Genomic DNA, 25,918 nt, shown 5'->3' with positions numbered 1-25,918 from the left:
CACCGCTCTGAGGACTGCTTGTTGTGTTTGGCCTTGTCCTCAGCCCAGGTGATGGCCCAGAAAATGCTGCTGACACCAGCACTGGGCGAGCCCAGAGTCTTGTCCCAGCTCACGCTCCGGCTGCAGGACATTGCTGGTTCCTCGAGGTCCTGAGCCACCAGCCTCGCTGCCATTTTGGGTTCAGCAAGGCGTGATTAAATATTCCTGCCATTGTTGTCAGCGTCTCCAAGGAATACTACCGGATTTGGCAACCCCCCTGCTCACACCCTCCTTCTTGCTCAGACTTGACTTTTGCAATTGTTTGCTGGATGTTTTTCCTTCCGCCTCCTCTGTCCGTCAGAAGCCTGAAAACCTTTGGCAGCAGAGCCAGGAGGGTCAGTTCTGGCCTGGCCAAAGGGCTGTGTTCGTGGGGAGCCCCACACGGTGGCTCCCCAGTAGGCCCTTCCATGGGGATAGGGTTTTCCCCCCTGCCAGTTCACCAGGACATCCCCGAGGCTGGGTGTGCATGGGCAGCGTGCACAGGCAGTGTTTGCTGGCTGACCTGGCACCTCGGGAGAGGGAGGCATTGGCTCACGTCAGCTGCCAGGGAGGCTGCTGGCACATAAGGCTGGTAGTAGGCAAGGGCAGGGGGGCTGCAGGCTACCTTCCTGCCTGCCTCCCTGCCTCTGCCTTGCTGCCTTCTGCTGCCTGTTCCCCTTTGCCTGCCTTGCCCCCAGCCTGCAGTCTCAGCCCCGACCTGTCCCCATGCTCCACCCTCCCTCCACCACCCTGTCCGCAACTCACACCCCTCCTGGAGGATCTGGGGGTCTCTAGAGGCCGGGGCTTAAGCCAAACCCAGTGCCACACGGCATGGGGATGCCTCAGCACCCCAGGGTGCCCTGGCGTGGCTTTGCCCCCGCTGTGCCGCAGGCTGCTGCCTTCACCCCTCCTGCCTACAGTGCAGGGGCAGAATGAGGCCAACCCCATTTGGCAGCTGGTGATGTTGGAGAGAAGCTGTTTGTGCGGCTGGAAGGAGCCCTGGGAGTCAACCATGGGGCAAGGGATGGACATGGAGGAGGTTCGGTTGTACTTAGCAATAGTGGTGTTGATGGGGAGGGGTGTCCCCCACTGCCTTCCCCAGGGCTGGATCCAGCACCAGCAACTCCTCAGCCTCAGCTCCCGGCCCATCTGCTGTGAGACAGGTACTAGCACCCTGGGGACCAGGGTGTGCCCACCCACACTCCCCCGAAACATGACTTTGGCTGTGGTGGTGCCTGGCCCCATGCCAGGCTGCTCCTGGGGCTCAATCCTGCCCAGATCTGGTGGGTTCCAGCACAACCCACCCATGCTGGCTGTGTGTTTGTGTTGCCTGCCGCCGTGTTTGCACTGCACACAACCTGGCTGTTTGTTTGCAAAGAGCCAAGGGAGCCAAGCCTGGTGACAGCGACAGCAGGCATGCTGCAGGCAGAGCAGGCACAGGGCATTGCTCTCCACCGGCAGCACCTTGCTGGCCACTGCATCTCCCTGTGCCTGGCAGGGTGATGAGGCTGTGCCGCATCCTTCCTTCCCACACGCTCTGCAACATCCGCTCGCGCACCGCAGCCCACGCGGTTGCCCTCCACACGCCAGGGTGGCTGCAGCCCTGATGCACTCCTGGTCCTTGCCATGGGTCCCACCACCAGCAGCCCCCTCTTGCCCCACTCTGGATTTCCTCAGCAGTGACACATCCTTCCCCAGCACATGTCCCCACATCCTCTTTCTCGGGAAGAGCTGCCAAGTGCTGTCCCTCCTGCCATGGGCACATACACCCTGGCGCAGGCACCAACGCTGCCACTGGCTATCCAGCATTGGCCTTGCCATCCCCTCACCGAAGCCTTGTGGGGTGCAGGAGGACTTGAGGAGACCCTGCGCCCCAGAGTGCAAGTGCAGCTTTGTCCATGCGAGCCCGTAGAAGGAGGCAGGAGGGTCCCCAAGTTGGCAGCTGGGGATGGTAGGAGCCAGCCACACTGGGACCCGCCAGGCTGACCTGTGTTTTGGGATCGTTGTTTTGGGCTTGGCTCCCGTTTATTTCTTTGTGGCCAGTTTAAACTGGTTTGCAGCTTTTATAAGTTGTGGGATGAGTGGGATCCTGTGAGTGCGGGCAGCTCCAGAAGGGAGCCCACACCTGTGGCTGCTGGAGCTGTTGGCCATGAGAGCCCACGTGCCTGGGGCGCAGGGAGCAGCTCTCCAGGCAGCAGATGCCAGCTCACAGCCCGGACCAGAGGAGAGCAAGCCCGAAGCTGCCTACCATGCTTTTGGCTGCAGCATCTTCCCCTCCAGCATGGCTCCAGCAGCCGAGCGAGCTGGTGCCACCCTGCAGCGGGAGGAATGGGGGGACATCACCTACCCAGTGCTCTTCATCCAGCTCAACCAGCTCTTCAGCACCCCAGCCGGGCTGGAGTGGAGAGAGACAGCCAGGTAAGCACAACTGAAATGGCCAAGCTGCCTAGTGATGCTTTGGAAGCCCAGCCTTCAAAAGCCCAGCTCTGATGGAGCCCACGGCATCTCCAAAGGTTGGTGGTTCCTCAGACTCAGCCCCGAAACAGGGCTGCTTGCTGCCCTCTGCTCCCATCAGTGCCCACACTGTTTCTGCCTGGCTCAAGTTGACTCATTTCACGGGAGAGGGCAAAGTGTCAGGCAGTGACCTGCACAGGCAGAGCGCCCTTGCCTTTGCTTCTGCCTTTGCTGCCTCTCCAAGGCTCCAGTGGCTGCACTGGGACTGGGAAAGTGTTCTGATGCTCCCCAGATCCAGCATGTCTCGGAAGGTGACCAGGGAGGTAGGTCAAGGCAGGCTTGGCTGCTGGACAATGGGGCCCAAAAGAGAGGAGCTGGGGCCAGCTGGGTGCTGGTGTGGGGCAGGCTGCGATGTGCCCACACCCCACACCACTCCTCTGAAGCTCGACAGGGGCACAGGAACATGGGTAGCGGGGGTCTGGGGGTAGTGATAGGTCTGCCTCAGGGGTCAGAGGGTCTGGGGGGGCAAAGCCACTGAGCTGTGCCTATGACAGGTCTCCCCAGCACCCAGCCCTCTCCCCCCAGCACAGCTGCCTGTCAGCGGGAGCCTGCTCTGCCGGGCACGCTGTCCCCGTGCAGCACGCTGAGCCACCCCGCAGCACTGCGCCCACCCATGGGGACAAAGGGAAGCTCTGTCTGCACCCAGCGTTAAAATATTTGGCACAGGCTGAGCGTGGCAAGCAGCTCAAGACATTTCTGTTCTGACTCCAGCAAGGGCTGCTAACGGCAGGGCAACCCCCAGTCCCGGCACAACCTGGGGACTGGTGGGTTGGGAGCAGCCCGGCGGAAAAGGACTTAGGGGTACCAGTGGTTGACAAATGGGACAGGAGCTGACACTGTGTGCTTGCAGCCCAGAAAGCCAAATGTCTCCTGGGCTGCATCCCCAGCAGTGCGGGCAGCAGGTCGAGGAGGGGATGCTCTGTTCTCTGCTCCCGTGAGACCCCCTGCAGTGCTGGTCCAGCTCTGGGTCCTCAGCACAGGACAGACATGGACCTGCTGGAGAGGGGCCAGAGGAGCCCCAGAAATGGTCCGAGGGCTGGAGCAGCTCTCCTGTGGAGAGAGAGATGGGGTTGTTCAGCCGGGAGAACTTGCACTTTCAGTATATAAAGGAGGCTTGTAAGAAAGAGGGAGAGAGACTTTTTTCCAGGGCCTGTAGTGATGGGATAAGGGGCAACAGTTTTAAACTCACAAAGGGCAGGTTTAGGTTGGACATAGGAAAGAAATGTTTTACAACGAGGGTGGTAAGGCACTGGAACAGGCTGTCCAGGGAGGCTTTAGATGCCCCATCACTGGAGTTGTTCAAGGTCAGGTTGGACGGGGCTTTGAACAACGTGATGCAGCGAAGATGTCCCTTGCCCATGGTTGGATGGGATGGTCTGTGAAGGTCTCTTCCAACACAAACTCTTCTGTGATCCCAAGACTGATAAAATCCCCTTGATCAGGGGATCAGACCAAGGTGTGGGTCAGCAGGAATGGAAATGTGACCTCTGAGGCCGCTTACCTTCCCTTGCTCCGCAAGCCCACTGCAGCCACCTCTGACCACCCAAAACCCCTCCCTGCCTGTGCCAGCCCCATGCCAAACTCGGAGATGGACCCAAGCTCCAGCTCCTGCTGCCTGGCACGGGACCACCCTGCCACTGACCCTGCACATCTCTCTGGGCAGGTGGATAAAGTTCGAGGAGAAGGTGGAGGATGGCGGGGAGCGCTGGAGTGTGCCCCATGTCCCAGCCCTCCCCCTGCACAGCCTCTTCCAGCTGAGGACATGCCTGCAGAAGGGTACAGTGCTCCTGGATCTGGATGCCCCCAATTTCAAGGAAATAATCGGTACGTGAAGAATGCAAAGGTCACCTGCTGGGACAGGCTGGTCACCAGAGATGGACTAGGCCACCAGGAGGTCCCTATATAAAAGCACTGATGCATGATGGCCAGGTAACTGGTGTGGCTGTCTGCTGCTCCAGCAAAGTGGGGTTTTCACTGGGCAGTCCAGGGGGACTCAGGGCTGTCCCCATCCCTGTTGCAGACAAGGCACTTTCCAGGCAGCCTGAGGAAGCAGAGCTGCAGCCTGAGCTGAGGGAGCGCCTGGCAGCCCTCCTGCTCTGCCAGCCACGGCACCAGCCCACCAAATCCCTGCTGCAGCTCCTCGTTGAGCTTGGCCTCTCTCCCTGCCGAGGTAGGCATGGCACCACGGGTAGTGACACGGCTGTGCCAACGGGCATCCCTGTGCACCAGCCTGGTGCAACACTCATGCTGGCTATTCACTTGCATACATATTTTGCTGCTTGCTTCCTTTCTTTGCAGGGAAGGCCAAAAGCTGGTCTGAGCCTGGAGCCCAGCTCTCCAAAACACCTCTTAAGGAGCAGGTAAGGCAGGATGGAGCTGGGCTGAGAGCAGCTGCTGCATCCCAAGTGCCCAGCCACTGCATCCCTTTCCTTTCAGCTGAGAAACCGATTTAAGAAGAAGGTCCCACCAGGGGCTGAAGCAGCCCACATTGCTGTCGGTGAAGTTGAATTCTTGGAGAAGCCCTTCACTGCCTTCATCCGCCTCAGGCAAGGGGTGGCCCTCGGCTCGCTGTCTGAAGTCGCTCTCCCCAGCAGGTAAATGGAGCACAGCTGGTGGCCCTGCGCCCTCCTTTGTCCTGGTCTCCTTGCTCCCTCCCAAACAGGACAAGGCTTTGCTTGGCGAAAGCAAAGGGTATGGGACTCAATGCTGCAAGCAGTCCCAGAACCCTGGCTTGCTGCTTCCCCTCCTGCTTTTCCCAGCTCCTTAGGAGCATCCCAGGATGTGCTGAGAGTGGAGCCTGGGGGAACACCCCCTGGGTTAACCCCACCTTGGCTCTGTGTTCACTCTGCTCCTTAGGAGGGTCTGGATGTTTTCCACTTGCTGTCCAGGAGCATGGCAGCTTGTGGATGGGAAGTAACACAGGTTTGCAGCAGCTTCTTGCCCTCCCACTGCCTGAGATGCTCTCCTGAGCTGTGAGGTGGCTCTTGCAGCACTGTTGGTGCAGGGAGAAAGGAGCAAGGCAGGAGTTGTTTCTCCGTGGCTGAGAAACGCATCGTCTGAAGCCACAGAGGGAAATGGTCAGTGTGCCTCTTGAGCTGGGGACTTCCTCAGGCAGCGTGTGGAGGATCAGGAGGGACATTGCCACCTCCTGGTCACTCTGCCCAGAGCACCCATCTTCCAGGAGCTAGGACATTCATCCCCCTTCTGCTCTCTTCTTGGTGGGAGACAAGTGGCAGGTCCCTGGGGAGCCCCTGCCAGTCTTGAGGGTCTCACGACAAGCCCTTGCCCTGTATTTTCCTCCCTCAAACAGGAGGAGAAGGGGAGCTTGTCCCTACCCATCCCTTTGCCCGTGCTGTCATCCTCTCTGCCAGCCACCCCAGGATGTCCTGCGGGCACATCCACTGTCTTGGGGCTGTCTCCCACCCAGGTCCATCTCCAGGATCTTAAGGTTTCCCCATTGACTTGGTGAAGATGCCTGGGTGAAATCAATCCCAGGTGGGTACCTGGAAGCCTCCAGCACTGATGCCCCACATCAGGGCTGTAGCAGGTTCTGCCAGGCCACCTTCAGCCCCACTCGTGCTGCTGGAGAAGTTTCCCTACCCCCTCTCTGGAGATTTGCTTGGGGTATGATCACTGGAACCACTGTGCAGACTCAGGGTACCAGGACTGTAACCATTTTTTCCAGTTTTGGAAAGGAGCTGAGGGCTTGGTTAAATATTTGGATGGGCTGTCCTTCTGAACCTTATTATTTTGCAGCACCCTCTGAGGTGTGGGATGCTAGCCATCTTTCTTCAAGGACTTTGAACGGTCTTTCCAATCTCCTTCCATGTCCCTATAGCGTGCAGCTGGCCAGCTCTGCTTCCCAAGGCTAATGCTCCTACATCCCACCTGCGAGCAACATTCCCATGAGCATTATCCCACAGACAGCCCCAGTCAAGACCTTGACCCCAAAGACATCCCCATCCCAGATCCTGATCCCACAGACACCCTCAGCTGAAAGAATGACCTCACAGAGATCCCCAGGCAAGGGTGTCCCTTCTCTGCCCCAAATACCTGTCACCCCTCTGCCACTGGTTTCTGCAGATTCCATGATCCAGTCAGGATCCTGGTGGCCCATGGTCTCCAGTGGGGTTTCCATGCAGTGGGCAGCAGACACGTGTCTTGTCTTCTGTCCCAAACACCCTGCTTAGGGTGACCGCCCCTCAGGGTGGCAGCAGCTCACCACACCGGCCCAGCCACTGTCCCAGGCATGCCGGTAGCACCGTGGTCCCTCCTGGAAGAAGCATAACCCAGCAAGGAGAGGGCTGCTTGGGACATCTGTGGTCTTGCCCACAGGTTCCTCTTCATTCTGCTGGGTCCTCGAGCCAAAGCGAAAGCCTACCATGAGGTTGGCAGGGCCATGGCCACACTGCTGACAGATGAGGTGAGCCTGGTGCAGCACCCGTGGGTGGGAAGGGGTTGAGCTGAGCACACTAGGGCTCGTCTCCTTTGCAGGCTGCAGCGGGGGAGGCAGAGGATGGGGTGAGCTGGTGGTATTCCTTGCCCAGGATAAGAAAACAAAGGTTTGGGGTGGGTTTGCGGGATGTAGGTGCATCTGTCGCACTGAAGTGGATGGGTGGGTTTCTCAGCGATGGCTGCAGGCTGGGAGGAAGGCTCCGAGCAGCTGAATGCAGAGATGTGATGGCTAAACCACAGCCTCTCCCTGCAGGTCTTCCAAAGGGTTGCCTGGCAGGCTGAGCAGCGGGAGGACCTCATCGCAGGGATGGAGGCGTTCCTGGATGAGCTGACTGTGCTTCCTCCTGGGAAATGGGACCCCAGTGCCCGAATTCCTCCGCCAAGCTGTCTGCCATCTCCGCACAGGAGGTGGGCTGGAGGGAGGGCATGCACAGCCTCTGCCAGCCCCTCTGCAGGGTCTCAGGTGGAGAGCCCTGCCTGTGACATTGAAATCTCCATCTCTATGGGGATGAAGGCACTCAGGAGCCTTTGCCAGTGAGGTGCTTCCAGCCGAGCTCCTCTGCAGCTCCAAGCAACGACCACAGCTCTGGTCCCCAGTGCTGTTAGTCCTGTTCTCTCACCTGACACGAGATGGCAAAACCGCCCTGCGTGCCCTTTGAGCAGGACCTGCCAGGAGCACCGGGTTTCAGCACTCAGATGTGGAACTCATCCTCTGAGCAGGGCACCTCCAGCTCTGCCTGTCCCCTCCATAAAAAAACAGTCCTGCTAGGGCTGGGTCCAAAGCTTGCTGGAGCAGACCATGGTTGGGTTGGAAGGGACCTTTGAAGATTGTCTAGTCCACCCCCTCCCATCTCTCCTCCTCTAGATCCTTCTTCTCCTTGTCACTGGATATAAAAGGTCTGTCCAGCCCTGCTTTCACCCTTGTCCTGCCTCCATTCTCCCTGTCCCCTCATAGCATCTCCTAGATGTAGCTGAGTCCTGAGGGCTCCAGCCTGAAGCCTGTCTCCATCTCTGAAGCCTGTCTCCATCTCTGCTCTGCCACAGGACCACTGTGCACCAGCCGGATGGGCAGTCTCATGGCAATGGGGACATAGCAGCAGCTGGGGACAGAGCCGGCCAAAGGCGTGCACACTCCAGGGAAGAGCTGGAGAGGACGGGCAGGTGGGTGCCTAGAAGGACAAGGGTGGTGGGAGGTGCAGTGGGATGCCGAATTCAGGGCAGGGTGCTGGCTCTCCACAGCACATAGGGCCACTGCGTCCAAACCACCCTGGGCTAATGTCTTCTGGGTAAGGGACAGTCCCCTGCCTTGCAGATCTCTCAAGGGGTGATGGTCAACTGGGGGGCTGCTCTGAGATCTTGCTTTGCTGCCCCAGGCTTTTTGGGGGGCTGCTGCAAGACATCCGGAGGAAGGCTCGGTGGTATGGCAGTGACTTCTCTGATGGCCTGCACCCTCAGTGCCTCTCGGCAGTGCTGTACATCTACCTGGCGACTGTCACCAACGCTATCACCTTCGGGGGCATGCTGGGGGATGCAACTGCCAACATGCAGGTTGGTGCAACCGTGGGATGCCCCCACCAGCTCCCCTCAGCCCAGCCTGCAGGTCTCCACTGTGCCCACCTCTTGCCTCTGCCCAGGGAACCAGCGGTGCCCCCAGGGCATCCTGAGCATCACCCAAATCCTGCGTCCTTTCCCAGCCGCTGTGTTCCCTGAGCCCTGACCCTGCACCCTGCAGTGCAAGGAGGTGTGGGCAGCTGCCAGCTGCTGTGCCACTGAGGCGGGCAGGCCCAGGACCCCCATCCCCACTGCCTGCCTGGCGCCTGCCACCCCTCCCCTGCATTTCAGGGTGTGCTGGAGAGCTTCCTGGGCACAGCCTTTGCTGGCTTTGTCTTCTGCCTCTTTTCTGGCCAGCCCCTGACCATCCTGAGCAGCACCGGTCCTGTGCTGGTCTTTGAGCGCCTCCTCTTCTCCTTCAGCCAGTAAGTATCCTGCCAAGGGCAGTTCCACGAGCTGCCATCCCCTGGCTGGGGCACAGGCCACTGTCACGCCAGGTGGGTGTTGTTATTGAGGCTTTGGGTCACTCTTCCCACCAGGGACTATGGCCTGGACTACCTGGAGTTTCGCCTCTGGATTGGGCTCTGGGTGGCCTTCTTTGGCGTGGTCCTGGTGGCCACTGAGGCCAGTCACCTGGTACGGTACTTCACTCGCTTCACTGAGGAAGGCTTCTGCGCCCTCATCAGCTTGATATTCATCTACGACTCCCTGAAGAAGATGCTGAGCCTAGCGGACACCTTCCCTATCAACTGGCAGTACCGGCTGGACAATGTCACCTCCTACAGCTGCATCTGCAACTTGTCCAGCCCTGGTGAGCCCAAGCAGCCATGGGGCTCGTGGGGAGCAGGGAACTGCTGCCCTGGGACCCCACTGGGACCCTGACACACAGACAGAGGATGGGATAGGCACTGGAGGAGGCTGCTCAATCCCATCTTTGCCTGCCTTACTTCATCAGCACCTCCCTCCATGCCCCTCCATGCTGTCTATCCATCTGTCCCTACATCCTGGCACTGCCCAGATACCACACAGGGCAGTGCCAGGAGCAGGGAGAGCCTAGGGCCAGTTCCCACAGCTCCAGGATGGGGGATGCTAGGGGCTAGAGGTGGGCACCTGGCTGGGTTTGTGCTGCTGTCTCTAGCCTGGTCTGTAAATCAGAGGGTGTTTCCTGGGGGTGGTGGAAATAGTTCAAATGGGACCCCTACCGTGTACCAAAAGCAACAGTGCTGGGCACAGTCTGGGGCTGATGGTGCCTCTGAGCATGCTAGTACTTCAGCCAAGTCCATCCTGGGAGTGTCCTCTCTTGGTGCTTCCCAGGTATCAGCCAGTGCCAGGGTCTCAGGGATCTCATAGGGCCCCAACCAGCACCCTGAGCACTTGGGGAGAGCCTGGGGAGCTGCCCTGATGGCAGTGTGCTCCCAGCCATCCCTGATGGAGCATTCCCATGGTGCTGGCACCCTCTAACCCCCATCCGCTTTGCAGGTCACAGCTCCACAGGGAATGACACTCCACTCCCCTCGGCCCTGGCACCCTGGCAGGTACAGCCCCTGCTCCCGGTGGGCAGGTGAGGGGCTGGGGGGCTCCAGGGTGTCCGTGCACAACCTCTCCTTGCTGCCTCCCCTGTCCTCACAGCCTCCTGCCGCCCTGGCCATGCTGAGCAGGACCCAGTGCCTGGATCAAGGTGGGTATCTCCTGGGGACCAGCTGCCAGTATGTGCCCGATGTCACCCTGTTCTCCTTCCTGCTCTTCGGGGGAACCTTCCTCTCCTGTACTGTGCTCAAGCGCTTCAGGAGCAGCCACTACTTCCCTGTGGGGGTGAGCATCCCTAGTCCAATCCAGCAAACCAGAGGTGCTCCTGGGGCAGCCCCCCACCCTGGCCAGCCCAGGCCAAGCCTTCTCCATCTGCAGGTGCGGAAGGTGGTCAGCGACTTCGCCATCATCTTGGCCATTCTCGCCTCCTGCGCTGTCGACGCTGCCCTGGGACTGGAGACCCCCAAACTGCTTGTCCCCAGTGAGCTGAAGGTCCTGGCGGGGTGGGCACAGCACTGTTGGGGAGTGGGTCTGTCCCCCATGGTGGCTGTCTTGCTGTGCTGCATCTGCCCTTCCCACCACCAGGTCCAGCCCTAGAGGCATGCAGGCTGATTCCACAGTCTGTAAATAACCTGGCCCGGTCCTGTACTAACCGTATCATGGTACAGCTCACACTGGAGCGGGAGCCACAAGCTCAAGTCTGGGCTTGGTCTCCCCACCCTGGGTGTGGAGCAGGGCTAGCAGCACCTGTACCCACAGCCACCTCCTCAGGCTTGCCATCATCCACGTGTAATGCCAACTCTTCCACTGGCTCCTGGGGCCATGTGCCTGCATCCTGGCTTGGGGTGCCCAGGAACAACTCCCTGCTCTGTCAGAGCCCAGGTGTCCTCGTGGGGGGCCGGTATCTCAGGCTGCCCAGAGGATGCTCTTCCTCTCCCCAGGTGGAGCAACCTTGGGTGCCTGCAGGGCTCCAGCCTGAGCACCCAGGGCTGGTCCTGTCACCCAGCTGTGCCACACACCCCACAGATGGGTGGCAGTTGCTGTGACCCTTCTGTTTTCCACAGCCTACGAACCCAGCGCGAGGCTGGATCATCTTCCCCTTCGGAGCCAACCCGTGGTGGGTGTGCCTGGTGTCCACGGTGCCTGCCGTCCTTGTCACCATCCTCATCTTCATGGACCAGCAGATCACAGCTGTCATCCTTAACCGCAGAGAGTACAAGCTGCAGGTGAGAAGGGGACAACAGGGGATGGGCAGCACCCAGCCAATGTGGAAGACCAAGGTCCTACCTGGACCCTGTGGGCCAGCGGGGACATAATGGAAGAGCGGCACCCCAAACTGCCTGGCAAGATGGGCAGACTCCCCTGCTCCTGCCTTCTGATATTGCTGGGGAGATGGTTTGCTCCCAACCCCGCTGTCTCTCCCATTGCAGAAAGGAGCAGGCTTTCACCTGGACCTCCTCTGTGTCTCCCTCTTGATGGTCGTCACCTCTGTCACTGGCCTCCCCTGGTATGTATCGGCCACCGTCATCTCCCTGGCGCACATGGAGAGCCTAAGGAAGGAGAGCACGACCTCAGCCCCCGGCGAGCACCCCAAGTTCCTGGGCATCAGGTGCGCAATGGGCCTGGACCCTGCTCTGGGCCCCCTGCCCATGGCTGCCAGGGGACAGGGATGTGCCCACGCTGGCCGGCAGACCTGGCTTTGGGGCTGCTTGTTTCTCCCCAGGGATGCAACCAGTCCCCATGGCCAGCAAAGCCAAAAAGAGCAGAGACCCTGGGGGCTGGGAGGGCAGGTGGGGACTGCAGGCCCCGAGGGACCCCAGGGCATCCATGACACCTGTGCTGCCACCCACAGGGAGCAGAGGCTGACTGGCCTGGCTGTCTTCGTCCTGACAGGGGTCTCTGTCTTCATGGCACCTGTTCTCAAGGTAAAGAGCCTGGCTGCTGCGTTTGGCCTCTTTTCCAAGGTGGGGGTGGTGGCCATAACCATGCAAGGCTGGGGGGTTCCTAACCCAAACGTCCCTAATCCCATCAATCCACCATGGGAAGCCTGACCGGTGGGCAGGGAGCTGCGCGCTGCATGGGAAGGGGCTGGCAAAGGATTTGGCTTGGGTGCCACAGGATGGCTGGCCCACCAGTGCACTGCTGCCCCATGTCAGGTGGCCAGCCTCCCTCTGCGCATCAGGGTCCCTTGCAGTCCCCAAACACACCCCACACAACCCTCCGCACAGCCACATGGGCGGCTGAGCCTGGCTGGTGTTGACTCTCACCTGCCATGGCTGCCACATCAGGCAGAGCCCCTCCCAGTGTACCTTGGACAAATCTGGGTTACCTGGGGGCAGACAGGAGGTCCCTTTTCCCCCACTTCTGTCCTCACAACTTACGATGGCCTTGTAAAGCCTTTGATATGGTCCTCCACAACATTCTTACCTACAAATTGGAGAGATAGATGGATCAGGATTTGGTTGGATGGCCGCGTCCAAAGAACTACAGTCGGCACTTCAATGTCCAAGTGGAAAGCAGTAACAAGTGGTGTCAAGGGTGGTCCTTTGTGGAATTTAATACCTGCATCATCAGCACAGTTGAATCAAGTGCACCCTCAGCACATTTGCAGATGACACCAACCTGAGCGGTGCAGTTGAGGGAAGGGATGTCATCCAGAGGGACCTGGGAGGATGTGGGCCCATGTGAACTTCATGAAGTTCAACAAGGCCAGGTGCAAAGTCCTGTAGTTGGATGGGGGCAAACCCCAGTGTCAATACAGGCTGGGGGATGAAGGGATTGAGAGCAGCCCTGTGGAGAAGGACTTGGGGGTACTGGTGTGTGACAAATGGGACAGGAGCTGACACTGTGTACTTGCAGCTCAGAAAGCCAAATGTCTCCTGGGTTATATCACCGGCAGCGTAGGCAGCAGGTTGAGGAGGGGGTGCTCAGTCTCTGCTCCGCTCTGGTGAGACCCCTCCATGCCACTGCGTCCAGCTCAGAGGTCCCCAGCACAGGACACATGTAGACCTGTGAGAGTGGGGCCAGAGGAGCCACAGAAATGGTCTGAGGGCTGGAGCAGCTCTGCTGTGCGGGGAGGCTGAGAGAGCTGGGATTCTTCCGCCGGCAGAAGAGAAGCACTGTGCTGGGGAGGCAGGATCCCCCTGGCATTTAGACATCCTAAGCCATATCTCCAAGGGGCTTGTCATCATGTTCTCCATCTCCAGCCTGGATTGGTCTCACTATGTGTTGGAAAATGGGGCAAGTTTCCCTTCTCTGAAGATTGCAATGTACTCACATGAGCAGCACAGCACAGCCAGGAGCACATCCAGGCTTTAAAGACCTCAAAGCGATATGAAGAGCAAAAAGCCATGAAATTAAACTGGGCTGTTGGAAATGAAGGAGGCAAAGGCTGCAGCGATGTGTGCAGGGTTTTATACAGGAGAGGACACTCAAGGAGTGCAGCCCCCTCAGGCAGTCGCACCCTGCTAACACCTCACCCTGCTGTTTTGCAGCACATCCCGATGCCGGTGCTTTACGGGGTTTTTCTGTACATGGGGGTGGCGGCGCTGAACAGCATTCAGGTGAGCAGGGGCTGCACCCAGGGTGCTGGTGGGAGCTGTTTTGAGGGTGAGGGGTTTTGCTCAATACCAGCTCTTACAGTGCAGCAGAGCCGGGATTTTAGCTCTGCATGATGCGCAGTGTGGCATGGGTCTGCTTCAGGCTCGGGACAAGAAGAGACAGAGGGACTGTTTTACATCAGAGGAAAGCAAAGGGTGGTGTCTGGGATGCTGAGGAGTACAAGTGACTTCTGCACTGATGGATCAGGTGGTTTGGGAGCAGTAAAGGGACCAGCAGATGACCCAGACCTGAGCCTGAAGCTGCACAGACACCCCTGTTTGGGAGCTTCAGGCAGAGCTGGGACCTGCTAGTCCTTTGGTTCTGGTATTGCTGCTGATGTGCCAGCTCCATTCCTCTCCTGAGAAACCCACAGAGGGGAAAAAAATCCCGCGCTGGAAACATCTATCTATTTTGTTTGTTTGTTTTTCTCTAATCTGTACATTTTCCTCGCAATTACCCTGCTCTGGATGACAGGCTGGGAAACCCCCTCCCTCTCTCTGCTTGGGGAATCACGTTGTGCTCTGGCAAAGGCAGCAGCAGTTTCCTGCATGTAGGGAGAGAAATCAAGGGGTTGTTATCTTTCAATTAAATCCTTAAGATCAGCTTGAGCCCTTTCTAGACGTCTAGAAAGCGCTCTCGGCGCCTGGGCTGATGCTGGTGCCACAGGCATCGTGCTGGTGGCCAGCACAGACAGCAGGAGGGCTGAACTGTAAAAAGGGTGGCAAAAGCCCATTCTGCCACCGTGTTCCCAACAGGGTGGTGAGTGAAATTTGCCTGAAAGCTGGAGGTGTGTGATCCAAATGCTGTCTTCTCGCTACAGCTCACAGACCGCGTGCGGTTGCTCCTGATGCCAGCCAAACACCAGCCAGACCTTGCCTACCTCCGCCACGTGCCCCTGCGCCGGGTGCACCTCTTCACCATCATCCAGCTGCTGTGCCTGGCTCTGCTCTGGGTCCTCAAGTCCACCGTGGCTGCTATTATTTTCCCAGTGATGGTATGACAGCCCTTTTCATTGGGTGGCACTGCTTTGGTGCACGGCTGGGTGCTGCCCACACGTGTGCTGAACATCGCCGGAGCCCCAGTGCTCGCCTTGGGCAAGGGACGTGGGAGCTGCCCTGGATGGGGGTGCGTGCCCTGGCAGATCGTGTACATGGGTGCTCAGACCCCCAAGAGCTGGCAGGGCCCCTGCAGGGCCATGACATGGTGTTGCCACCAGCCTTCACCTCCTGGGCTGGGTCTGGTGTGGATGTCACTGCTTTGCAGGTATTGTGCAAGTATTGTCCCCTGGGACTAAGCCAGGAGAGATTACATGCCACCTCCTGGCATTTACCAGGAGGGTGGAGGGGGTGTGACAGGGATCGTGCTGCCCGGCATGCCTGGCTGTCCACACCAAGAACTGTGTGATGCTGATCTGTGCTTCACTTGGGTCCCAGCTGCTGGCTCTGGTGGGGATCCGGAAGGGGCTGGAGCGCATCTTCTCCCTGCATGACCTCAGCTGGCTGGACAGCCTCCTGCCCGAAACAGCCAGGAAGGAGGCAGATGGGAAACAGTCCAGGGAACAAGAGGAAAGCAACAGCGAGGAGGTAGGTGATGTCCTGGATGCTGCGTTCGTGAAAGAGCTGTCCCAGCTGTCCCCGGGAATGCTCGGGTGTGGGGGCTGAGCCTGGCCTGAGCTAAGGCTAAGCCGGGTTGGAACTGAACCCAGGGAGGTTGTGTAGTCCCCTTTCCTGGAGACAACTCAAAACCTGCCTGGATGCCTCATCTAGGTGCTCCTGCTCCGTCAGGGAAATTGACTAGCTGATCTTCTGAGGTCCCTTCCAATTCCTAACATTGTGTGTTTCTGTGAGCTGCTTGGTAGGGCTGCGGCTGCTGGCACAGGCTGGGAGTGCTACCAGCCTTGTCCCACTCTTACTTCTCCTCCCAGTCCGGGCTGATGCCCCGCCGAGGACCAGAGATCAACGTCTCCGTGAACTAGGCCGGCAGCACGGGGCACGCAGAGGGGTGCAGGAGGCCGGGCTGGACCAGACCAGCCTTCCCGCTCCCCTCCAGCGCGGCCCACGTGGGTGTGACGGCAGGCGGGCACCATCAAGCCACCGAGTGGTCTGGGCCCGAGGGGACCTGCCAGGACACCCCCGGGTGCAGACATCGCGCTCCAGGCCGGGCTGCCCACGGCCCCGTCCAGCCCAGCCCGGAGCGCCCCCCGGGACGGGGCACGGAGAGCCCCCCGGGCGGTGTGTCCCGGGGTCCCCCCCCCTCACCCCGCAGTGCATTGTCCCGGTTGCCCCCGCCCTCCAGCAGCCCCGAGCGGCCGCCCCGTGTCCTGTCGCACCGGCCCCGCCCGTCCCTCGGCTGCCCAGGCCCGGCGGCAGCGCGGACAGAGGCCACGTGTCCGCGCCAGTGGCGTCACGGCGAGCGGAGCAGCGCGGCGGCCAGACTGACGGCGCGATCGACCAATGGCGGCCCGCGCTCGGGCCGGGGGCAGCGGCGGAGGGGCCGGGCCGCTCTGTTCGACGGGCAGCGCCCGGTTCCAATCGCCGCCCGGGACCGGCGGGCGTGTGACGATCTCTCGCGCTGACGAAGTCCTTCAGAGCAGTTCGGAGAGAAGACAGGCCCAGGGCACGGCAGGAGCCAATCGAGTGGCGCCAGACTCCTGGCGTTGTGAGTGATGTGCCCTCCGACCAATCGAAATCCACGACTCTCGAATTCTCCTTAGCCGACAGCCCGCTCGCCCTATCGGCGGCGGCAGATCTGGCAAGGCGGGTGACTGATGTTCCAGGTGGCAAATCAGTGCCTGGAAAGTTCAGGAAGCGAGGCTGAGGGAACGGGGCGGGGCGGCGGGCTCTAACCGCCTCGGCGTGCGCTCTCAGGGCAGCATGCTGGGAGTGCGTGACGCGCCCGAAGTGGCGGGCGTCGCGCCCAATAGCACGCCGCCTTCTGCCGAGCGCGTCCAATGGGCGCGGCCGGAGCGGCGGGTGGGCGGTGCGGCGCCCGCGGCCGGGTAGGGTGTGAGAAGTTAGTGGCGCTGCTGCGGTGCCGTGAGGGGTCGGAGACGGCTGGGCTGTGTGAGCGGCGGCGGCCCCGGATCAGCGCGATGCTCACGGACGGCACCGCCGCTCCCATCGGCGACGAGGAGATCGACTCGGTCGCTCCCCGCGCGCCGCCCGCCGCCGAGCCGCCCGCCGCGGCCGGGCCCTCCCCACTGGGCTTGCGGGCCGTGCGCCTCTTCGGGGAGGCCGGGCCCGGAGGGCCGGGAGGCCCCGGCGCGCCCGCGGCCGGTGAGGCCGCCCTCGACTTCAAGCTGGCGGCCGCCGTGCTGCGGAGCGGGGGCGGCGGCGGCTCCGCCAGCGACGAGGACGAGGTGTCCGAGGTGAGCGATCCCGCCGGCGGGCCCAGCCCTCCCCTCCGCCGCTTCCTGACAGGCCCGGCAGGCGTCCGGGGCCGGCGCTCGCCGTCCCGCTCGCCACGCCGGGCCTGCCGCCGCCAGCCGGGCGCTCGGCGCCACCCTGACCGGGCGCGGGGATCGCGGGCCGCGCCGCACGGCCCTCGCTTCCCCCCCCACCCCGAGCCGGCCCGGGCCTCCCCGCCGCCATGGGCGTGAGCGGCCGCACCGGAGCCGCGGGGGCGGGGTCCCGGTGGCCCCTCACGGGCAGGTCGGCCCAGGGCCGTCAGCTGAGGCTGGGGAGAGGAAAGGGAGGGGGTCTCGGCACCGCCGCGCCGCCCGGCCGGCCCCGCAGAAAGAGGGCTGGGCGCCCGGCCTGTACCCTCCTGGGACGGCCGGGCCCTCTGCTCCTCTGCGTGTGGAGGGCGGGGGAAGATGTCTCCGTGCTGCTGCCTCCTGACCTCTAGCAGTGGTTTGCACTTGGAACCAGGTTTGGAGGGGGAGGTGAGATCCTCCACCCAGCGAAGAACAAAGTAAAGCCTCCGGTACTGGTGCCGTGCTCTTGCGAGGAAGGGTATGGGCATCATAGACTCTGCTGAATTCCTGAGATATACGTATACACGCACACACACACATATTTATGCAATAGAAATATTTCTTATCCAACAAAATGGTAGAGTGTAATGGAGGTGTCTTTCTTTGATCTTCCAAACCTGCAGAGGGTTTTAAGGGAAGGTGTGGGGGAGGGACTGGAGCCTTATTCCAAACCACATGGAGCATTGCTGGGCCTGTAAACTTGCATCTCATAATGCCCTATGTAGCACAGGGAGAGAAGATAAATTAAGGCTTTTATCTATTGCTACTGCCCGCTCATCCTACACCAAAAGGTGAAACTTATTTCCTTAGTTACCTCTTTTAGAAAGAAGAATTGAGATCACAACTACTATTGAAGTCCCTGTGTAGTCTTAGTGGAAAGCAGGGGAAGGTGTTGCAGGTCCAGTATTTTGTACTTCTGCAGGAGGAGAAAGATGGTAGCCAAGGCAATACATGCCATTTTTTCTTTGAGGGCCAGAAGCAGGCCCTTTGATATGTGTCCACATTTATTCTGAAGAAATGGAAGAAGCGGAGCCTGCATTCATCCTCCCATGTCTAAATTTTTTGCCTTGCATTGATGATGATCTTTTGCCCAGCCCTCTTGAAACCCGAATGGACAGGTCTTATCTGAATAAAGTCATTAAGCTGATGCCAACACACATCTGCACTTTGCTTGTGAGCACCTAACCTAAGTTAAAAATTTCATCTACAGCAGGTCATTTAACTAAATTAAAAGTCTAATGATCAGGCAGATGAACACTTGTGGATGGACATTCCTTGTGTGATTGGTATCCTGAACATATGATAATATGGGATTGTGTGTTCAAATACGTACCTGTTCTGGAAAGCTGGAAGACCTGCTGTAGGTAGAATAGTACACAAGTAATTTATGAGTTTTCACTCTCTAGGCTGTCTTTTATGTCACATTTTAATGTATCTCTGAAGATACAGAGCAGTAGTTACAGAACCTGGAAAATGATGGGAAATGGGCTGTATCAGAGTGTTTGTGGCTATTTACAGAATGAACAGAGTTCTGCTTATCCCTTTTGAACCCACCCCATTCTTTAAATTAGGTGAAGATTGAACAGCTAAGGTGTTTACTATTGGTCTTTTGACCAATAGCAAGTATTAAGAAAGCCAACCTATTATAAATGGGTCTGGGAGGTTGGCATTGAGGTCAGAAATATAAAGGTTCACCAACAGCTTCTAAAGTAAAATTACTCATTTGAAAAACTTAGGGAAAGCTTTATTATTTCAAATATGTAATAAATCAGCTGGAATTAAAACACTTGGAGATTTTCAGAACACATATAGAGGAGTGGGGCTAATCTCAAAGCTGAAATTACCTGGGTTGTTCTGTCTTGCGTTTCTGGTAGTGGAGATTAACCTGGGGAAGAGGCATGGGTGGGAAGGATCGCCTTGCGAGGCTACAGGGTATGGCTGGGAGGGCCAAGAGGCTTGCCCCTCACAATTGTTTTCTTCTGTATGTATGAGAACTAAAGCAGCACCTGTTGCCAGTGTGGGGTGTGTGATTTTTTTTTATTTCTTCTTTACCAAAGGAAAAAAAAACTCCAGGGATGGAACATTGCAATTTTTGAACAGCACTGTTTGGACTGTTGTCTTGTGCCATGAGTCACTGATTTGGGTGTATGCCTTCAGCTATTACCAGTGAGTGGAACTAGTGAGAACTAAAACAGAGAATTAAAATAAATAAGATGAGTGCTTGCCATGCTGCCCTGATCTGTATTATTTTCTCTACTTTTGAAGCCATAAAAATAATGGTACAACATTCTGTAGGCTCTGCTGTGTGTCTGCAGTGTTATTTAGGTTTTGTATCCTTGTATTAGTCTTAAGTTTAATATGCTAAAATAATCACATTAGTCAAAATGGTGTATTAGGTAGAAAAGAAAAACATAAGGAAGTGCAGGACAAAGAGTGTAATGAAGGGTTTATATAGAGAATGAAAGGAGCAATGCATTTTAGCGTAGCTTTTTCAAAAATATATTGCATTTCTTACAACAGAACTTCAAGTTCTTTACAGTGGGAGTGCTGTCCCCATTTTACAGGTGAAGACAGAGCATGCCGCATTTATCCTGCCTTGCAGAACTCAGAGAAAAATCAAAGCTTTCTGGTTTCCTAGCTCACTGCCTGGTTATGGTAGTCACCAGGCTGCTGGCTGGGAAACCAGCGACTGAAATGAACACTGTATAAATCAGTTGTATCAGGTCTGCAAGGTGAAATTTAAATGCAAGTGTATGGAATATTTTCTAGAATTACCAGTTAAAATGATCACATGCAAATAGAAATAATAGCAAGCTGAAGCACGCCTTTGGGCATGGAAGGACGAAGGCAGGAGGCTTTGCGCTGTTTGGGTGTTAAAGAGGGGTAAGCCGTGGTTCTTGTGGGTGTTCAGAGAGACTTCTGTCAGTGGCTGCAGTCTGAGGGACGAGCTGGTTTTGACCTCAGTGTAAATAGTTGCCTGGTTCCCTTCTAAGGTTGATCAGGGTTTGGACACAGCCTGCAGCTTGTTTAGAGTGAGATTTTGGTGTAATTTTAAGTATATTACTACTGCTTCTTGTGAATTTTGCCGGCACTTGAAACGGTGCCAACGGCATGAGTATTAAACAGCCTCCTCCATGCTAGTTGTGAAGCCTGTAGGTCAAGGTGAAGGTGAGCTGGCAGGGCGGTGATTAATAGTGCACGTATGTGAAGTCCCTAGGGTCCTTGGTGGTTGAGGGTTTCTGGCCATAGAGCACACAAGTTCATATCAAAAACCGTCATGGCAGAAAACTGGGCTGTAGAAATAGAGTTGAAGGCAGTGATAAATATGGCAGTGTTAGTGCTCGCAGGATTCTGCGGTTTGCTGATCTGTTGTAAATCAAGTAGGAGAAACCAGCTGTGCTTACAAAAGTACTAGAGGATCAGTTCAGTAAGTGGCTTTTGGTGGCAAGCGTATAAATGGAGGAATTCTCTTGTGTTCTGTAATTCAGGGGTTTGGAGGCCTTCAATGGCAACTGGAGCTCACCCACCCATGGCCACAGAGTCAACTCAGCTCTTGGCTTCCCTTTCCCAAGCAGGCTGCCTGCCTCCACCAGCTTGCCTTACTTAAGCTTGTACCTATTGCATAAGCCTCTGGGGATATTTACATAAAGCATAATTAAAAATCAAGATATAACCTACATCCTACTATGAGTAGAATGAAGTTGAATGGTGTACACTCCAGATCAGTTCAGCACTAGGAGGTTTTGTCTGGGGCTTAATCCCCTGCCAAATCCAAGGTCTTTTAATTTTTAAACTGTGTTTTGAATTCAGAGTAAATACTTAGTTTGTTTTAAATTGGCAATGTCATCTATTAAAGTCATTGATGTGTCAGTGAACCTTAACGTGACACTGCTTCCTAAATGGTGGACACAATATATCTTGGAATTCTGATATTAATTTGATGCTTACACATTTTAGTTTCCTGTATTATATTTGAAATTATGTAAATAGCAGCATTTTCTCGGCCATAAGAATAGAAATTCAAGAAGTTGATGCAAATTAAAGTATATAATATTAAGCAGAAATGCGTTTTCTCTGGAAAAAAATAAATTTCAGTTTAGCAGTTGATGTTCTTCTTATTTAGACTGGCACTTTTAAAGTTGAGGAAGTACAAGGTGGAAAATTTTATTCAAGAATTATACACTGCTTAGCAGACATCAAGGGATGATGGGTTCAGGTTTCCAGAAGCATTGCAATGACGCTTAAGGATGCAGAGAGCTCGTAAGTAGGGTGTTCCTTCATGCCTGGCCTGATTAGGCATCTAATTCTTGGGAAAATCTTGGTGGGTATTTCAGTAACTTTGAAAGCCTGGCCTGTGGTAGCCAGAAACAGTCTGTCTAGTTAATACTCACTATTCAATAGCACTTAAAATGAACTGATTTCTGAAGGTTCTTGCAGAACTCTGGTTTCCCTTCAGTACAACTTTGACCCAGTTGAGTACATGACCTAAAATAATTGTCAGCAACCGTTTTCTAATGATAGGTGTAGAAAGTAAAGATGTGAAACACTACTATATAATTATATAAATATGCAGTGCAACCCCTTGGTAAGGAGAGGTTTACCAAATTTAGCAGAACATCTATATTTAGTTACAAATTTGCACGTAGGTTTCGCTAGTCAAATAGTTAACAATCTGGCAAGGGTTCATTTGGGCATTAACACAAGGCAAGACTGCAGCTGGAGAATCATGAGTTCTTGTGTTCTGATTTAACTTGGGGCTCCCCAGCTGCTCCCCAGTGGGCCTGGCATTGGGATGCTCTCCTCCTGCCTTCCCTCGGCCCGGAGGATCCTGAAACACAGTGGTGGGGACAGCTGGATGATGCTGTTGCCACGTGGTCCTGCGCTTTGAGCTCAAACCATCCCTGTGACATTCACTTCAAAGAAGTTGTGCTGGTTTGACTGAAAACGGGTATTAGAAACCTCTCTTTTTTTTTTTTTTGTCATAGCTAACATGCTCATTATTTGGACTTAGTTTAGAACAAGAAGATAACACCCCAGCACAGAGTTAATGTTTTTAATTGCTCTGGTCTGAGTGCTCTGCCCACAGGTGTGAGGCAGCGAAGAAGCTTGACTGCCATCCAGACTGATCAATGAGAGTATTCCAGCCCTTTAGCATCATGCTAATTATTTAAGGAGAGTTGGGCTCTCTGGGACACTCTCTTCTGCTCTTCTCTCTCTTGGGCGCTTTCTCTTGCATGCACTTGTTTTTTTTCCTTTGCTCTTTTTGTCAGAGCTGGTGGAGTTTGGTTCGGGACATTTAATTTGTCTTTTTGCCATTTTGCAGAGGCCTCTGAGCCTTTCTGCCTTTTTCCTCCCTTTTCTCTCTCTGGGATCAGCTATGGGACCAGATGCTGTTTCCTGGAACTGGCTACTCAGCATGTTCATGAGGAATTGTCTTGAGTATCTTTTATTTCTATTTTATATATCTATTTACTAGTAGTGTATTAGTATTTTGTTATTTTATTAAACTGTGTTTATCTCAATCCAAGTTTCTCCCTTCCCTTTTGATTCTCTCCCCTATTGGGGTGGCTGAGTGAGCGGCTGTTGTGGTTGCATTGCCAACTCGGGTTAAGCCACGACAGAGGGGTAGATGTGGATGGAAGGGGAACATGTTTCAGTGCTTACATGTGGCCTGGCCTTTAAAACTGAGAGCAGCAACATTACTGAACTGGAGTTGAAGGAGTTCAGCACTGGTGTTTAGACCCTGCAGGTGAGGAGGCTGCATAGTTTTGATGTTAGTAGGTCATTTTGAGTTCTTGTAAAATCTATGAAGATACCTTAGAAGTATTAAGCTGTTGTTGGGGGGTAAAAATGAGTCTTGGGTTTAAAACTGAGCCAGGTCTGACTTATATGGAAAAATGAACCTTTCTTGGATTTGTTTCCAACTTAATGAAGCAAGAAAAATAACTTTTGTATCTTGTTTGAGGACTATTTGAAGAACTCAGTGTACAAGTTCAGCTCTGGAACCTCAGTCTTCAGTAGGATGGTTTCATTTTCCTTCTGTGGATACTTCCTTTCCTAATAGCAGTCAGTGTACACCATGCAAGTAACTGGTATAAAGCTTATCTCCCTAGTGGGAATGTCCACATGAGGAATGGAATACTGTAAGTAAAACTTCAGCAATCAGTAATTTGTTCAAGTATTTTTGTAAGTTTAGGAAGTTTTTGAACAGTACCTGGTCTCAGGGGTTATCTTAAGCAGAAACTTTCTCATTGATACTTCATATGACTTTGATCTTTGATAAACTGAAGATTAGTTTAACTTTCGAATGATACAAATACTGTTTTTTGTAGCAACCTTGTTACTGTATTAGGTGTTACAAAACCATACTACCTTCTGCATAAGAGGGAAAAAATGGATACAGCTGAATTAATACTTGGATTGAAGTGTTCGTTTAGTTAGGATAATAAGCTTCTCTGAGCTCTAACCTTTTGGTATACCTTGTTAATAGATAGTTTCTGTATTGTTTTTTTCTAACAACTAGCTCTCTTTCTTTGTTATGAAGGTGCAGAGGTTTCATTTTGCATATTTTTAGAGGAAAGCTGAGCAAGTGAAATTTACGGAAATACATCATATCAGAGGATAATGTCTTCCTTTTACTCTTGCAACTCATTACTTAAGAATATTTTCTTAGGTAACCTTGATTAGTTGGAAGTTTTACAAAGTACTAGAAATTTTTCTCAATTTTTGCAGGATGGTGCATCTTCTCTTCAAATCCATATAGAAAACACTTTTTGCTGTAAAACAGAAATACAAGAATTGGTCCTGTGCTGGATCTTGTTGCTTCTTAGTTGCTCTTGATGGGATGAGAACACTTAGTAATTTTTGCCTTTCGCTTTTAAGAGGGAATCATGTGATGTTTTTTCCCAAACTTCTTTTCATCTCTAGCTCTTCCAGAGCATCCCAGAATCTGAAGGAAGAGTGTCCTAGACTGAGAGGGGTTGCTCATGGTTGAATTACTGTATTGTGTTAGTCAGAATGCTGGTGGTGAGAAGGGACACGTGTGGCTGGCTCTTCTGACCAGGGGAGGGTTTGAAAGTTCCCTAACTGCATGGCCATCCTGCAGGAAAAATGATTCCCTGTTGATCAAGTTAGAAAATGGATGTTTTACTGGCTGATGAACAGTGGGCCAACTGAAAAGTGCCTCTCTGGTTGTTTTAATGTTTCATGGGCATTAAGTTTCAGGTAGGTTCGTAAGTTATTCTCATTTGTGTTCAGTAAAACATAGAGATTACTAGTTGATTTAAGATTTTCTTCTAGGAAGATGCCTAACCCTGTTGAACTCTTCCCTTTCCAAAATCATGAATAAAGCTAATGGTGTCATGTGATGGCTAAGGTAGTAAATCAGTCATATTGCACATCAAGGGAAAAGAGGAGATCAGCTCAGGGCTGAATGATCTACTTCCAAGCCTTGTTTCTCAATCGTGGTGGCTTCAGAGCATCACCTTTTAGGAGCGCGTGTTCATCTACAGTGTGACAAGGTAGCCTGGGGAAGACAGAGGCTATGGAGGAGATGCGTAGCAGTTAGGATTTGTTAAACTCAATACCTTGTATAAATGTACATATGTTATGTTGTGGTTTAACCCAAGCTAGCAATACAACCACGATAGCTGCTCGCTCACTCTACCCCCTTCTCCCTCCCCAAACAGGAGAGAATCCGAAAGTGAGAAACTTGGATTGAGATAAAAAGAGTTCAATAAAATAACAAAATACCAATACACTACTAGTAAATATATACATAAAATAGAAATAGAATATAAAATAAAAGATGCTCAATGCAATTCCTCACAAACTCCGTTCACACGCAGCAGCCGGTCCCAGAAAGCAGCTCCTGGTCTCAACAGCCGATCCCAGAAAAGAGGGAAAAAAAAATCAGGCCCAGAGGCCTCTGCAAAACGAGAGGATGGCAAGGGATGATCTAAAGAAAGTGTCCAACAGAGCTGCCCTGAACAGGTCTCTGAGAGCAAAGAGAATGCAAGAGAGGGAACCAGAACATCCTGACTCTCCTTAAATAATTAGCATGATGCTAATGGGTGGCAATACTCTCATTGATCAGTCTGGATGGCAGTCAAGCTCTGCCCCCCTTCTCACACCTGTGGGCAGAGCACTCAGACCAGAGCAATTAAAAGCAGTAACTCTGTGCTGGGTGTTATCTCTTGTTTTCAATCTAATTCCAAATAATGAGCATGCTAGCTATGAAAAAAAAGGTTTCTAAATGCATGAAGAAAATTAACAATCTGTGGCATGGAGGAGTAGTCCCATAAAGCATTAATTCTGATTTATTGTTTTATCTGCATGTTTCAAATGCTAGCCGTAATTTTGAAAATTGACTCTAGTGACTTGTGGTGCTGGGCCTGAGATCCTTTGGGGCTGGACTGAGCAGGTGTCAGGCCCCTCTCAGGGCTGCTTGTCTTGCCCTTTGTTTTAGTCACCTTAGTGCCAAGATCAGTTTGAGTGTGTGCTAACACATCGAGAAGATACAGCACAGGTTTATACATGATTGTCAGGCTTCTGGACCACACTTTCCTTGTCTCCAGTGACAAAGCATAAAGTTGTGTCCGTCTTTATTTACATTGTATCTGTAGCAGCATTTGCAAGATGAATCTTTGTTTTGGAATGAATTTATTGCAGCCTGGATCTTATAGCTGCCTGTTTCATTATCTGATAATTGCTTAATATCTATATTGGAATAAAGGCTGTCCTTTAGATAATCCTTCCTCAAGTTAGCCAACTTCCTAT

At 54.3% G+C, this 25,918-nt stretch overlaps 2 protein-coding genes across 18 annotated transcripts in view; both read left to right on the top strand.

Annotated features, from left to right (window-relative positions):
• The first annotated feature begins 1,671 nt into the window (after positions 1–1,671).
• On the top strand, positions 1,672–16,410 carry SLC4A9 (solute carrier family 4 member 9). Its single transcript, XM_021289176.2, has 21 exons — positions 1,672–2,436; positions 4,196–4,356; positions 4,553–4,702; positions 4,831–4,892; positions 4,969–5,126; positions 6,868–6,955; positions 7,241–7,395; positions 8,032–8,148; positions 8,361–8,535; positions 8,830–8,963; positions 9,078–9,349; positions 10,018–10,073; positions 10,168–10,350; positions 10,444–10,557; positions 11,130–11,291; positions 11,496–11,674; positions 11,918–11,990; positions 13,560–13,628; positions 14,486–14,659; positions 15,099–15,248; positions 15,590–16,410. Exons 1-21 carry the CDS (start codon positions 2,168–2,170, stop codon positions 15,638–15,640), a joined length of 2,952 nt encoding a protein of 983 aa, XP_021144851.2. The 5' UTR covers positions 1,672–2,167; the 3' UTR covers positions 15,641–16,410.
• A 141-nt stretch (positions 16,411–16,551) lies between these two features.
• The window catches only part of ANKHD1 (ankyrin repeat and KH domain containing 1), a 115,471-nt gene continuing 106,104 nt past the window's right edge, over positions 16,552–25,918 (top strand). For 7 of the 17 annotated variants that reach the window (XM_065030157.1, XM_065030156.1, XM_065030155.1 and 4 more), the window contains exon 1: positions 16,628–17,032. In XM_065030157.1, coding sequence (XP_064886229.1) covers positions 16,757–17,032 — 276 coding nt within the window. In that variant the 5' untranslated portion in view covers positions 16,628–16,756. Of the gene's footprint in view, positions 17,033–25,918 lie in introns of all 17 variants that reach the window. The other 10 variants (XM_065030162.1, XM_065030152.1, XM_065030151.1 and 7 more) reach the window with 5 other exon arrangements.

This window comes from Columba livia, chromosome 14 (genome assembly GCF_036013475.1).
Source record: "Columba livia isolate bColLiv1 breed racing homer chromosome 14, bColLiv1.pat.W.v2, whole genome shotgun sequence".
Lineage (NCBI taxonomy): Eukaryota > Metazoa > Chordata > Aves > Columbiformes > Columbidae > Columba > Columba livia.
Note: the sequence above shows the minus strand (reverse complement) of the source record. Positions and strands in the feature narration are given on the sequence as shown.